At 31.1% G+C, this 15,038-nt stretch overlaps 1 protein-coding gene across 1 annotated transcript; it reads left to right on the plus strand.

Annotated features, from left to right (window-relative positions):
- Positions 1 to 1,398: 1,398 nt before the first annotated feature.
- On the plus strand, positions 1,399 to 14,560 carry LOC132716204 (anoctamin-4-like). The gene is made up of 9 exons (XM_060699414.1): positions 1,399 to 1,415; positions 2,864 to 3,056; positions 3,236 to 3,365; positions 4,126 to 4,259; positions 5,544 to 5,624; positions 7,264 to 7,358; positions 7,857 to 7,889; positions 10,370 to 10,476; positions 14,541 to 14,560. The coding sequence occupies exons 1-9, from the start codon at positions 1,399 to 1,401 to the stop codon at positions 14,558 to 14,560; spliced, it is 810 nt and encodes a 269-aa protein (XP_060555397.1).
- The last annotated feature ends 478 nt before the right edge of the window (positions 14,561 to 15,038 follow it).

Below are 15,038 nucleotides of genomic sequence, written 5' to 3' on the forward strand. Positions count from 1 at the left end.
GGTCATGACCAGTAGATACTTGATAACCCTTATTAATTGTTTGATCACTGGGTCAGAAGTCATGCATAATTACCTTATCACATGAATAATTGGCTGCTGATAGGGGGCATACATGTTTTACAAACATATCTTGTTTTTATTTCATTTTAAGACTTAAGAGTTTTTTTTTCTAAAATGGAATGATTAAAATGTATAGTTTATTTAGAAAAATTAAGAATGATTTCTATTTTCCCTCCATATTTTAAAACAGGTTTCCTCGAAATTTATTTAAGGTCTTTTCAGAATACTTGGCTTACAAAATTCATTATTTTATGAAAAATTAAAAATATTAAGAACTGTAATTAAATTATAACTTACCATTTATCTGTCACAAGTGGCTGCTAATTTCCCTCCATTTTTTTCAAAATGAATAACGAGGTTTAACACAATCTATTATGCTCCATGTTATATATATTTTAAAGTTTTCACAATAAATTTTCCAAGAAAGTTCTGTATAGCTTGCGGTAGCTGAATTCTTAAATCTCATTATCTATATAATTATTCAAAACTCATTTATATATTAATATATATAAGTGTAAGTTGATTTATTTGAAACAAAAATCACAACTTAAGCCTCCAATCTTTCAAAAGAAAATGACCATGCTGGAAACAATTTTCAGGGTGTGATATTTGCTCTGGATTTTAAACTGCTGTCGGTCAATCTGTGGTAACTTCTGTATTTTCATCTGCCAGATAGCCCAGTTTAACATAAAGTATTTTGAAATACTGTACAAAGTTCCACTTGAAGGTTATTTGTTTATATAAACTGAAAGCTGACCTTAGACATGTGAGATTCTGTGCAGATTGTGGGATTGTGGATAAAAACTAAAAATCTTGAACATTACTTATTGCTGACCAAATTATGCATGAAATAAAAAAATTGTTTGCCATAAGTTAAATATTGATACAATCAATTACTGATAACAATTATCAATTTCATAGATAAAAATAAATCATGTTGATCTAAATAATCTCAAATTAATCTACATATTAATTTTAAAAAAATCAGTAACTGAGAAGATTTTTTGTTAAATGGAGTTTACCATAAATCAAGTGATACTTTCTAGAAATAGACATTATAAAATATTTTCTTCTGAATTTAAAATTTAATTTTGTCTGAACAGCAATGTAAACTGTATAATTAGTGTATTGCAATATTCATTTCTAATAACTGTAAGTCAGAAAAATCAGGCTGGAAATGAAGAACTGTAAAGACTGTATTGAAACTGGTTCTTGAAAATTTTCTAACTTTGAAATATCTGTGATAGATTTTGCTTATATTTCTCAAAGTCAGTAAAATCTGTGTCAAAATATTTTCAAAGTGCAAATATTCCTGCCTCCACCCTGACTTTTACCAAAATGAAGACGGTGTCAGGGTAGAAAATACTTGAATTCCCATGTGAGATTTATTGAAAATTCAGGGTCCATGTCTATTTCACCCTGATTTTGCCAATTCTGGTTCAAAACAGGCCTGAATCGGTCCTGTTTTTCATAAAAGCCATGCTGATTTTTCGTACAGGCATTATCTCCCCAATGGTACAACACATTCAACTCAAAATTGACATATGGATATGTTTTTGGAATGCCCAGGTCAAGTTCGAATTTGGTGATGGTTCAATAATTTTTGGCAGAGTAATGCCTCTTTTACTTTGAAAATAATATGAAATTTACAGTTTCTGTTCATTATCTACCCAACAGTGTTACATATTCAACTTAAATTTGACATATGGATATGTCAAAGGAATGGGCAGGTCAAGTTGGTGGTCATGGTTTGATGATTTTTTGGCAGAGTTATGTCCCTTTCACTTTGAAAATAATATAGATACATCTTAGGAATAAGCAGTTTAAGTTTGAATTTGGTTGTGGTTCAATGATTTTAAACAAACTATAATCTTTCCTGAATGGTCGAAAAATTTTGAACTTTCAGTTTCAGCACTCATACTTTTAGCTATTATTTTGGCTACAAATATGCAATATGCTATTATTAAAAGGTTAAGACTGAATAATTTCAGTGCCTTGAACATTGTATGAAAATGGTTTGTGTTAACATTGAAAAGTTTTAAGGGCTTTGAACTTAAAATGAAAAAAATAATTAATGCACCATCTGAAATTTTGGCTGCATGCGGGGGCATCCGTGGCATGATGACACATTTCTAGTTTTGAATAAACTTGTTCATCTAAAGGTAAAAAAAAGTGAGAGTTTGATATAAATATAGTATATGATAACTAGATGATTATTTTGCAAAATTTGAACTGTGTTCAATTTTAATGGGGTTAATTACTTTCTTAGAGAAATGAGTCTTGTGGTTGTTCTATTTCACCTTATTCTATCTGAAGGCATGCAGGGTGATCCTGCTCAAGTAAAAGCTTGAAAGTCGCAAGAATTTTTATTCATAGAATCTTACATATGATAGTAAAATACATTTTGTAGATCTTACTTTACACTCGTAAAGGTTTCATTTTGCCCTTTTATTCCGGCTGCTTAAAAAGGATGGCTGAGGCTTATTTCTATACACTTCAGAGTGCAAACAACTGCTTGTTGCAAAAAATTCAAAATTCTTTATTTTTATACCAAATGTTAATGGCATAATAATGAGCCGCGTCATGACAAAACCAACATAATGAGTTTGCGACCAGCATTGATCCAGACTAGCCTGCGCATCTGCGCAGTCTGATCAGGATCCATGCTGTTCGCTATCAGTTTCTCTACTTGTAATAGGGTTTGTAAGCGAACAACATGGATCCTGATCAGACTGCGCGGATGCCCAGGCTGGTCTATGTTAGTTTTGTCATGATGCAGCTTATATTCTTTTTCATTTTACAGATTTGCTCTAAAGATATGGAGGAAACATTGCCAGTGTTGTTCATGTATTCCTTTCTTGAGGAAATACCTCCACGTTAATGCTAAACCTAAGTCAGAGAAAAGTTTGCTTGAGATTGAGTTAGAGAAACCTAGCCTCGGAAACTTCACCCTCGGGGAATACACAGAGAAAATCATTCAGTATGGGCTCATGATGGTAGGTTTAAACCAGTGTTTCAGAGCCATAACTTATGGCTAGACTTAGACATAAATATAGACATATATTAGTGTTATGTAAAGAAAACCATCTATAAAAACTTGAAATGGTGTTTCTTGCCTAGTTTGTTAGTACAGTGTACGTTTCTGTTCTCAGGAAAATTTTGTGATATATTTCAGTTGTTTGCTGCATCTTTTCCCCTGGCACCATTGTTGGCACTTCTTCTGAATGCAATTGATATGCGTATAGATGCATGGAGAATGTTATGGTGGTATCAGAGACCAATGGCCATCATTGCTGAAGATATAGGTAAATTAATTTTGCTTCGTTTTTTACTTTACCTTAAATGAATTATTCTTGCTCAAAACTTTGTGGCTTTTTTAAATGAACAACAAAGTTTTATTCCAAAATATGAAATAAGCATATTCATCAGGTATCATTTAACATGTTCATGTATGTAGAGTGAATAGGTAGATTTTTTCATTGTTTTTATTTTGGAAGATTTTGATGAAATAGTGAAATGGGAAACTAAATGTAAGATTACTAAAAACAACAAAACTAAAAATTGTGAAGATTCGGTTTCAGTAAACCTGTCCATGTTTGGTGAAAAAATTGCTACATAATCCTGGATAAAAATCAATATTGATCTTCAATCAGGCAGAATTATCTGCCACGACAGCATATTTTTACTGTTACCGAGTTTATGTTAAGAGTTATTCATTTAATATACCTTGGTGATGGGAAATGGTTAATGATTTAAGCAACTGTCGCCCTAGTAATAATAGTATAATACAGTAATATACAGTTTATCATAAAAATGCTGTAAATTAGAAATGAGTTACATCCAAACTATAGATAATTTCATAAGCAGTGATTAATACATTTTCCAAGATAATGACAGTATTTCTATTTATAGTTTAGTTATTAATTGATGTTGTAAACCAATCATGTCAAATTTTTGGAGTGTCAGAGATGAATGTTGACGGTTTATTAATTACTCAAAAATACGAATCCTGAGAACTATTCAAATATCATGAAATTCAATATACCCGTATTTGTTTTCATCTAGGTACATGGTTTGTAATATTGACCTTTGTGAACTACGTGGGTGTGGTCTCCAATGGTTTCCTGATAGCATTTACCTCAGATTGGGGGAGCGGCTATGACACAGCAGGCAAACTCTGGATTGTCATTGGTTTTGAGGTATGTAGGAGTGGCTGAAATCTTATGTAGAATGAGTAACTTTAATTCAACTTAATCTTACAAAGTTTTGTTTTAATATTGATAATGTACAATTTTTTGTCGGAGATTTAAGTGGAATTGTCGTAACCCTCGGGTGATTGTCAGCATTTGTAATAGATAATTATAAAATGAAAACTTGCAGCAAAGTTATACCCCTTTTTCAGTTTGTTTACCTTTATTGTTAAGATCCATTTCTCACAAACTATCGGTAATAATCACTTTTAACTTTGAATAATTGTTTATTTTGTCATTTATCAAGGGCAGATAACCCTAGAATAGAGGAATAAAGAATCCCTTAAGACCATAATGACAAAATTGAAAATGTTGCAGAGTTTGTTTGATTGAGCCTGTTCATGTACAGTACTGGAAACTCAAGTTAACATTCAAGCACCCTTGCACCAGCTTAAGCAGAATGGAGCATTAGAACATGTCATTTTTTTTTTGTACTTCATTATTTCCCTTCTTCATAGAAAGAAAATTTTCCCTTCACAAAAAAAAACCTTACAAAAAATAAAACCATCAAAGATATCCACTTGTAACTTTTAAGTTCTTTTCACTTTTTAATTATCACTTTATTTCTACTTAGCTTTTATTATACTATCCAGAACTGAGGAAAATGGAATGTACTGTATGTATTGTTAGTTAATCACTTAAGCCTAGATTTATCACTTTTATTATAGAATTTGCGTCTGCTTTTAGCATTTTGTTTCAGAATATTTTTAGCTCATATGATTGAAGATCAAGTCTTTTTTGATTGCTGCATCTTCAACATTGTCATCATCGTTGTTGTCATGAAAAACTGAAATGAGCCCATTATTCAAACATTTTAAAAGTTATCAATAGGAAAGTTGAGATACTTGCTTATCATGACAAGACAAGGTGTTAGGCAAGGGGCATAATGCTAAAAGCTATATTTTTGGAGTTATGACCTTTTTTACCCTAGAATTTTTGTCAAAGTTGGTTGCTCTTAACATACCAGTGCCAACACCACATGCAGTGCTGTTGTTAAGCATAACTATAATTATGTTTATCATTAATATCATGAAATTTTAACTAATCCAAGACTAAAAATTATGGTTTAAGCATAATTACTTAACAGAAATTTGTTTCCAGTTTGTACATGTGATTGTATTGTAAATGTGTATTTAATTATGTGTTCAGTATGTAAATGTGTAATTAATTCTATTTTCAGCAGTATTTAATTATGTGTTCAGTATGTAAATGTGTAATTAATTCTATTTTCAGCATATTGTGTTCTCTTTGAAATTTCTGATAGCTTATTTGATCCCAGATATCCCACCCTCAGTTGCTCTTGCTATGAGAAAGGTATTCAAATTTTATTGCTTATTATGATAATAATATTTGATCATTCTTTTAATTTTGCTTCTGCTTTTCTGTTAATGTAGATGAAGAAGTTTGTGTGAAACTTTACCCTGATTTTGCTTGAAGTATGATTGTAATTTCTTGTATTTACATTGTTTAACCACTAGTGATATATCAGTGAAGCACTATATATCAGTTAAATGGAGCTGTTAATACTAGTGGTATATCAGTGATGTGGTGCTATTTATTTATAAATTAGTGCTATATATCAGTGAAGCACTATATATCAGTGAAGTGGAGATGTTTATACTAGTGGTATATCAGTGAAGTGGTGCTATTTATTAATAAATTAGTGCTATATATCAGTGAAGCACTATATATCAGTGAAGTGGAGATGTTTATACTAGTGGTATATCAGTGAAGTGGTGCTATTTATTAATAAATTAGTGCTATATATCAGTGAAGCACTATATATCAGTGAAGTGGAGATGTTTGTACTAGTGGTATATCAGTGAAGTGGTGCTATTTATTAATAAATTAGTGCTATATATCAGTGAAGCACTATATATCAGTGAAGTGGAGATGTTTATACTAGTGGTATATCAGTGAAGTGGTGCTATTTATTAATAAATTAGTGCTATATATCAGTGAAGCACTATATATCAGTGAAGTGGAGATGTTTATACTAGTGGTATATCAGTGATGTGGTGCTATTTATTTATAAATTAGTGCTATATATCAGTGAAGCACTATATATCAGTGAAGTGGAGATGTTTATACTAGTGGTATATCAGTGAAGTGGTGCTATTTATTAATAAATTAGTGCTATATATCAGTGAAGCACTATATATCAGTGAAGTGGAGATGTTTATACTAGTGGTATATCAGTGAAGTGGTGCTATTTATTAATGAAGCAGTACTATATATCGGTTTATCATATACCCGTGATGATTTTGCGACTCCGTAAAAACGGTATTGCACTGCCGTGCATATATTTTGACGTGAGCTCATTTGCATTAAACAAAAATAGCTGTAAGAGGCGCTTAATATTAGTGTTACACTATAGGCGCGTCAATGAAAAATGTTTTTTTTTTACTTCAAACGGTCGTTATTTTTGGTATGTGATAAATAGAATATTAAATTCATATAAGTTCATTACTGAATTTATTGAACTCATTGAATACATTTATATTATGATTGCTACAGACTCGCATGATATAATTTTATTCAACTCGTTCAATAAATTCAGTATTAAACTTACAATCATTCAATATCCTCTACGAATCAGTACTCTTATATCAGTAAAGCAGTGATATATATCAGTAAAGTAGTATGTTCTAAATCAGTGAAGTGATGTTTCAATGAAACAAGTGGTATATGTCTTTTCTTTATACCGTAACAGAAAGATTTTAAAGAAAGATGCTTAAATATTACACACTCACATTCTCAATCACTAGCAGTGAAATAATGATTTAATTGCCATCACTTACTTGAAAAATAATTGTATGTCATTAAAAAAGATAATTACAAAATTATACTAAGTTTTTTGTCATGGTATGATTTTTCGTAAGTTTTTCAGTTACATTATTTTCCTTGGAGTGAGATATATTCTGTATCTAATTGTTCCATTCTTTTAATATAGAAAAAGTATCAGCTAATGAAGAAGATTGGTGAAGATAAGTTGAAGGATAAAGATCATTTCAATGTGACCACTGCATTACCACCAACGAAACCTGCGTATGTATTCAATTATTTAGCAAAAAATTATTACAGATTCAGGAAAATATCATTTACATTATATGTCACAATATAAATGTTGAGAAGGGCTTGAACCCATGGTTCCTGGCTTAAGCCATGGGTAAAGAAGCAGACACCTTAACCACAAGGCCTGATGGCTCCTCTTTTATTTATGGATCATGCAACATAGAAATTTGTTTTCTAAAAGATTGTGTAATTTAAAGCATATAAAAATGTATGTTAAGTCAAAATTTGTTTAATACATTTAGTTCTCAGTGCTAGTGGCAACTGATTTTACCTGTGCGACCAGTGCAGACCAAGATCAGCTGCCACATCCATGCTATCAGATCAAAGTCTTCATTGTTAGCTGTTCAGTCAGTATATATTAAAAAATTGTCCATAAAATTGATGAGTGGTTTTGTCCAGATTATAAGATGAACAAGTCCATTTTATAATAAGGGGTAAATACTAATAAATGCATGTTGATTTTGATACCAGGCCGCAGGAACTAGGTCCACTTATTTTATCAAGGTAAGGTAGCAGTTTGGTCTTTGTATTAGGGCATTTTTCTGGGTTTTTTGTTGTTTCTGTTTGAGACACATTGATTTGTCATATTGCAACTTGAAAGAAGATCCGATGAAGTCTCGAAGTCTTTTTTTTTTTATTTACCTAAATGCCTGAAAATATAAATTTGAAAATCTTACATGGATCAATCAGGACACAACCCATAAGAGAAAAATATGCAAACCACTTTAAGAAAGATTCTCAGAATTAGATAAAAAAATATTGATTTTTTAGCACCATTTTCAGCCTGATTTGAGTTAAAAGCATTTAAATGCTTATCTTTTTTGGGGTCATTTTGTACAATGAAATTTATTTATTCTAAAACAGCAGAGTGTGTGAGTGATGAAATTTGCACACACATTAAACTTGGACTTTTTTTAATGATGATAGTTCTGATAGCTCTTGCACAGCTTGTTATAAATGTACAACAATCAGGAACAGACAACTCTGCAAAAATGTTCATTATTCATAATGTAAATAAATATTTAAATTTCTAAACATTCTGTCTTGGGTTTTGAATTATATTAAGTAATATTATATTCAAGTTTGCTGTGAAAATTTGTAAATTTATATTTGATATATAACCTTGTTTTTGATATATACTCCTTTTTTGATTAAGTGTGAAATAAACAGTAATGTCTTTTATATCTTTAAAAACTTGCACATGGTTTTTGTGGTGTTTTGAATAAAATGAGATTTTCTTTTCACTTTTCTTTCTGACTTTAGGTGTTGAACTTCATTATATCAATATTTGTTAGGTTTTTTTTATATTGACATTAAAAGATGGGACTTTAAACAAGGTCTGTCATTTGTAAATTTGGTGCTGGTGAAACTCTTAGGGGAAAATGAGGCTCATATTTACTTTATTATTTCAAAGGTAAAGTAATATTGTGCAATGCACACATCTTTGGAATACAAAAAGCTGAATTTTTATCATCCCCTGCAAAAAAACACGTTACCTTGATTATTTTGATATTTTTCATGCTTGATTTGTGTCGGGAGGATAAACTAGAAAACAGTAATTTGAGATATAAACTTGAAACTTCACAGGTGAATAGATGTCATTGAGTTGGAATAATGCACAGGATGGATAACTTTACATATCATGATTTTTTAATAATTGCCCTTGTTTTTTTTTTGTTTTTTTTTTCTCGGGTTTTTTTTGTCCTTTTTCTTCATGCTTAATATTTGTCCAGGGCATGTATTGTTTTAAAAAAGTATATGAGATATCAATTTAATAGTTGGATAGATCTTATAAAGGTGGGATTATTAAACCTCTCCTTTTCATATTTTGATATTAATAACTTATCTTTATTTAATATTGAAATAAAATGGACATTCAATGTTTCAAGAATATGGAAAGAACATAATTTTACTCTTTATAAATTGTAATAAATGTGTTCTCCAGATAATGATTAAGACATGTTTCCTCTGTTTAAAACTAATCTCACTATACAGTCAAACCTGTGACCACAGGACACCCAAGGGAAGGATAACACATGGTCTTTGCAGACAAGTGGTCTTTATCTGGAGGTTATTTAATTCCATTTGATCAAATAAGGGTAATCAAAAAAGTGGCCTTTATTAATAGGGTTATCTTTCTTTAGATATGGTCTTTTAAACACAGGTTTGACTATTTTGACCGCATTCGCATAAGACATTAAATGTGCTTATAAATATGTATAATTTTATCATTTGTACAGGTTTATCAAATCTCTTTCTCTCTATAAAAAATTACCTAATTCAAATTCATGACATAACCAATGCTTGAAACCTGTTTTAATTTAATGAACAACACAATATTAGAGTTTTATATCTCATATCATGTAGGTATAATTGAGTTTAATTAGAAAAAATGCAGGCATTTTTAAAATTTTAATACAAAGGGAGATAATTGGATGCATAATTAGTCCATTATCAGGTAACCTTTTTCAATTATTATGTCATAATGAAGTAAACAAGTTTAATTGATTTTATAATGATGAAGGGGTTACTCTCCAAATTACTATTTAAGGTTAATTAAATAACAACTAAAGGAGGTAAGCCCTGCAAATAGTATGAAAGGAGATTATCTGTATTATAAATAAAATAGAAGTGATCAAATGTTTAGAAGGGGACAAAATTGCTAAAATTCTTAAGAAGTGAAGTCAATTTAGCTGGAAATGTCAAGTTCTTATTTCAGAAGAGATATAATTATTAAGCTTTAAGATAAAAGGGAAATAATTTTTGTAAAGTCAATAAAGGGGAGACAATTTCTGAAATGATGGTTTTGATGTGAAGGTGAGATAACTCCTATAATTAAGGTCTGATAAATCAGTGGAATCATTTTTTACTGAGGGGAGGGATAATTATGTTATTTTATGTATATTTCACGGAAGGAGAGAAACTGTTAAAAATGACTATGGAAGGGAGATAATTTGTAATAAACATAATTTTCAAACTTACAGAGTTGATGATGAGGATGGTGGCCCTAGAATGAGAAGACAGACAAGTAACTTTGTAAATGAAGAAGATACAGAAGTTAGAAGAATGAAGAAGAAAAAGAAGCACACAGGTAAGTACCCTTGCAGAAATATATACTGGTATTTAAAAAGTCCCAGTATTTCCCAGTTTTTATCCTAGAAAATTCCAGAATGTTAAAACCAGTCTTGGCTATTCTAGTATGGCCTAGGAAATACCAGTTACTGAGAACTAGGCATTTCTAATAATTTTTAAACAACTCATCAATTTCTAAGTTATTCTAGAATTGTAATTTATTTTCTGAGATTTCTAAGACTTAAGATTTTTGCAAAATTCCTAGTCTTTAGAATTACTTAGAATTTATCTTGTAGAACAAAATCCTTAACATCTGTGCTAAATTCCTTGAATCTTACATAAATTCCTAAAGACTAGGAATTCTCTTTGTTGAAAGTAAACAAGTAAATAAAGAAGGAAGACAATAAAATTTGAAAATAAAAATGTTTTCTTTCTTTTTTAAAATAAAACAACATACTGATCTAGATCTATTTAATAATATTTTTTCTAGGATAACTATTATTATTATTATTTAATTGAAATTTAATAATCAATTGACCTTAATGGTCAACCTGCATTTTTGAGTGACAATTTTATCATTGGCCATTTAATTAATAGATAAAAGGAATATATATATCCAAAAAGAAATAACAAAATGTACAGGCACTCCAAGTAAATCAAAGACGTATTATAAACCTTAAAAAAATAATCAATAATTGACATCTGATGTATGTAAAATTTTATCAGTTGTGTAGAGCTATTTTTAGCGCTGTCAAATTGCAGATCCACTGATGTCATGCTTCAGTGGCACAGGCTGTGTGTTTAAACCACTTTATACACGGCTTATACCTGCCTGTTGACATTTTTATTGAGTGTGATTTGAACATATGTAGATCTAATTAGGGGTGGATTTACAGTAAGGTGATTTAATTATTGCATAGTTGAAAATCCAATGTGGCAAATTGACTCTTGTGCAGATTTTTTCACGTGTCAAATTTGTGCATTTCCAAATTTTCACGAGTCAAAACCCGAATCCCCGCGTCAATCGAGAGTCCTGAATTAAAGTAGGCCTGTATGTGGCAGGTCATATTTACGCTGACGGAAATTAACGATGATAACTTAGTCTTTACTTAACCAGCAAACCTTTACGATTATACTCGAGCAATATCCGTATATTTACGCTAACCGAGACGAGCATATTTTCATGACGTATTGGATACGTATACTGATGACGTAGCAACACAATTGTTTTGGAAACTACTGTAGTTTTGTATGAAATTCAAGTGCTTGTTGTGCTTAAAATAATAGATTTGTGAAATAAAATTCAAAGATATAATTGAAATTATTCAGTCATTGTATTGACGACAAAAACAACGGAATTACACAAAATTATGCGAATCAAGCACATGTTACTGACGTAGTACACAGGTTTATTACGTAGAACACAGGTTTATTGTGCGCGCAATATTCAAAGACGACAAACTCTTCGTCTCATATCAACAGTGAACTGATATCGTCTCTCCCAATAAAGACATACAACGAGGAAGGTGAAATAGCTCAAGCAAATTATCAGAAGAAGACCTTCAAAGCTGCAATCGGTGAAATTCACTGTGAGTATTATCATAAATGCACTGATTTTTCCCCAAACAGAGCCCGGCGTGTTTATGACCCCTAGAAAAAATGAAGAGTCTAGAGATTATTTTAATGACTTTTCTTCACTTCTAAAAGCATTATTTTGTAACAATATTTGCCGACTGAAGCAATAGAAATAATAATTGTATTTCCAGCTTATTCCTAGTTACAGTTAAGATACTTAAACCTTACTGAAAAAATGCGTAAACGGACATTTGTTACATATTTTCGCGACCGTTTTTATTAATTTCTTTTGTTTGAACAGGAAAGATATAATAATAATAATTAAAAAAACAAAGCATCGTTGAAGATGGCTCTGCTTCCTGCAGGAAATTATTTGCTTATGCCCTCTAAAGTTAAAATATTGTTTTGAAAAATGCATGGTAACAAGTTTTTTTTACCCCATGACAGTTTAATACCTAGTATGCAAACAGTTCTATACCTTAGCAATTTTGAACTTGTATTAGAAAAAAAAAGTTTTTCATAAAAGAAACAATATTTTTATATCACCATTTATTTATGTAAATCTAGATCTAGTTTTATATTAGAATATGATAAACAAGATCACAAGAAAAGACATGTTCAATAAGCCTACATCATGTCTGTATTTTAAAATAACACATTACTGACAGACTGTATTTTAAATCACAATGAGATACCTCCAAAAAATTTATTTGAAACAGAAATCATGTTTTTTGTTTGTTTTTGATTTGTATGTGTGTGTTTTGTGTGTGATTTAATCTCCTAGATTTCTGTGCTATGTATAGTGAATTATTGGACACTCAAAAGTTGTCTAGCCACCTAAAATTATCGGTCAGTGGGTCCAGGTGACAGCCTAGTCTAAAAGGTTTGTCTTTGACACTGTCTAAGCCTATAGCTAGGAGAATCCTGAATACTGGTCCATTAAAATAAATTCCACATGATTGATTTGCAAGAAACACAAAATAGCACAAACAGTGTCATACTTTAAGCACTAACTGAATATCATTGCCGATAAATCTCAGTCATATGAATTTAAGATATTTTTGAATGTACTCGTCCGAATTCCATGTTTTGAATTTATTCTACTATATATTTAACTAAATTCTCTTAAAATTTACCCACATGGTCATGGGCATTGGGCCAGTGCTAAATTCGATGAACTGTAATCTGTTATTGTATTAGGGTGCAGAACGTGAAGTGGTTGAAGACGCTCTGAACAAGATATTTTTGTGGCCCCACTTAAGTGGCGAGCATTTAGATTTACCCTTGTCCGTCCGTTCTCTTTAGTGTCTCGATGTAACTCAAAAAGTATTTGACCTAGAGTCATGAAACTTTACAGGAATGTTGATCAGCATGTGTAGTTGTGCACCTGGGTATTTTTGTCTGGATTTATATAGTATTTTTAGAGTTATTGCCCCCTTGACTTAGTAAAATTTTGCAATTTTCAACTTGTGTCGCATGTAACTCAAAATGGTTTGACATAGAGTCATGAAACTTTGCAGGAATGTTGATCAGCATGTGAAGTTGTGCACTGGATATTTTCGTGGGGATTTATTTTATTTTTAGAGTTATTGACCTTGACTTTGAAATTTTTTTGCAATTTTCAACTTTGTCGCATGTAAATCAAAAAAGGATTTGACATACAGTCATTAAACCTTATGGAAGGTTGGTCAGCATATGTAGTTGTGCACCTTGGGTTCCGCTTGTGGATTTATCCCGTATTTTGTAGAGTTATTTTCCCTTTGACTACGTAAAAACCGTTTCATTATGGTTGTGTTTATTTTTTCCTTGAGTGCTTGAGTTAGAATCAACCAAACTTTACAGAAATAATGATCAACATCACTAAATTACAGGAATAACAATGATAATAAATAATAATAAAAAAAAAATACACAGTATATTTTCATTAGTTTGCCTTTTTTGGTGAACGTCAAAACCTTTTTGGTGAACTTCAAAACTTACATAACCGCCTCCGTGGTCGAGGGGTTAGAGTCGATGAATTCTAATCCAGTTACCTCTCTGGCGTGGGTTCGATCCCCGGGAGATGCTTTGGTAGTTTAGCGCGGAGGAAGGTAGTCTAGTACTGGTGTAACTCTCCAGGAATGATGGTTAGGAAACTACCCGCCTATATGACTAAAATACTGTTGAAAAAAAGGCGTAAAATGAAACAAACAAACAAACAAAAATCAAAACTTACATATGTGAATAAATGAGCATAAAAAAGAACAGTGTGTCATAAACACTTCCTTCATGAATGGCCATTTAAAAAAAAATCAAATAACATACAAACCCACTTACCTGAAAAAATATGTGAGAGTTTTGGTAAATATTTAAGACACAGAAACCATTTTGTCAAGTTTGCAATGATTTTACTTGCTTGAACCAAGTGTGCATCCACTTCACGTCCTGCCAAGTGATTTTTTATTTATTTCGTATTCAAATATCTTGTAATATTTCCATATGTAGAGAAATGTATTTGTTTGATTTCAGATAAGAATTGGTACAACTAGGCCACAAAGGGAGGAGTTCAACTAACTTGTTGATGATGTTCAAAGCTGAGGAGAGTGAGAGCTTAAATCTATAAAACGGGTCTAAAACTTTTGATATAGAAAAATAAATTCTTCAGTTAATTGAAAGAGGGCAAGTTGTACAAAATGCCATGGAGCTAAATATACATGGAGAAGAAACTGTGATGTCACACAAGTTAAAATTCAGTATTGGCAGAATTGTGTTCTTATAAGTTATCATGTGTTGCGCGGATTTTCAGATATTTGATGCATCCTGGGTAAAAATAGCCAAAACACCGTCATATTGAATTCCCGGAGGAAGATGAAACATTTTTTTTTGCTTAAATAAAAAGCAATAGTTATTTATTGTAAAAGGTACTATACACACTTTTCTATACAAATATTTCTCTGATGAAAATCTATGTCGGGGTATGTAAACAATAATTCATGGATATCGTCCAAGTTTAACGAGAGTGCGAAA

The sequence above is a fragment of the Ruditapes philippinarum genome, unplaced genomic scaffold, assembly GCF_026571515.1.
Source record: "Ruditapes philippinarum isolate M1 unplaced genomic scaffold, ASM2657151v2 ctg8299_1_1_1_1, whole genome shotgun sequence".
Classification (NCBI taxonomy): domain Eukaryota; kingdom Metazoa; phylum Mollusca; class Bivalvia; order Venerida; family Veneridae; genus Ruditapes; species Ruditapes philippinarum.

Coding starts and splice junctions, on each gene's coding strand:
- LOC132716204 (XM_060699414.1), top strand. Junction 4,260..5,543: donor GGATTGTCATTGGTTTTGAG/GTATGTAGGAGT, acceptor TTCTATTTTCAG/CATATTGTGTTCTCTTTGAA. Junction 5,625..7,263: donor TTGCTCTTGCTATGAGAAAG/GTATTCAAATTT, acceptor CTTTTAATATAG/AAAAAGTATCAGCTAATGAA.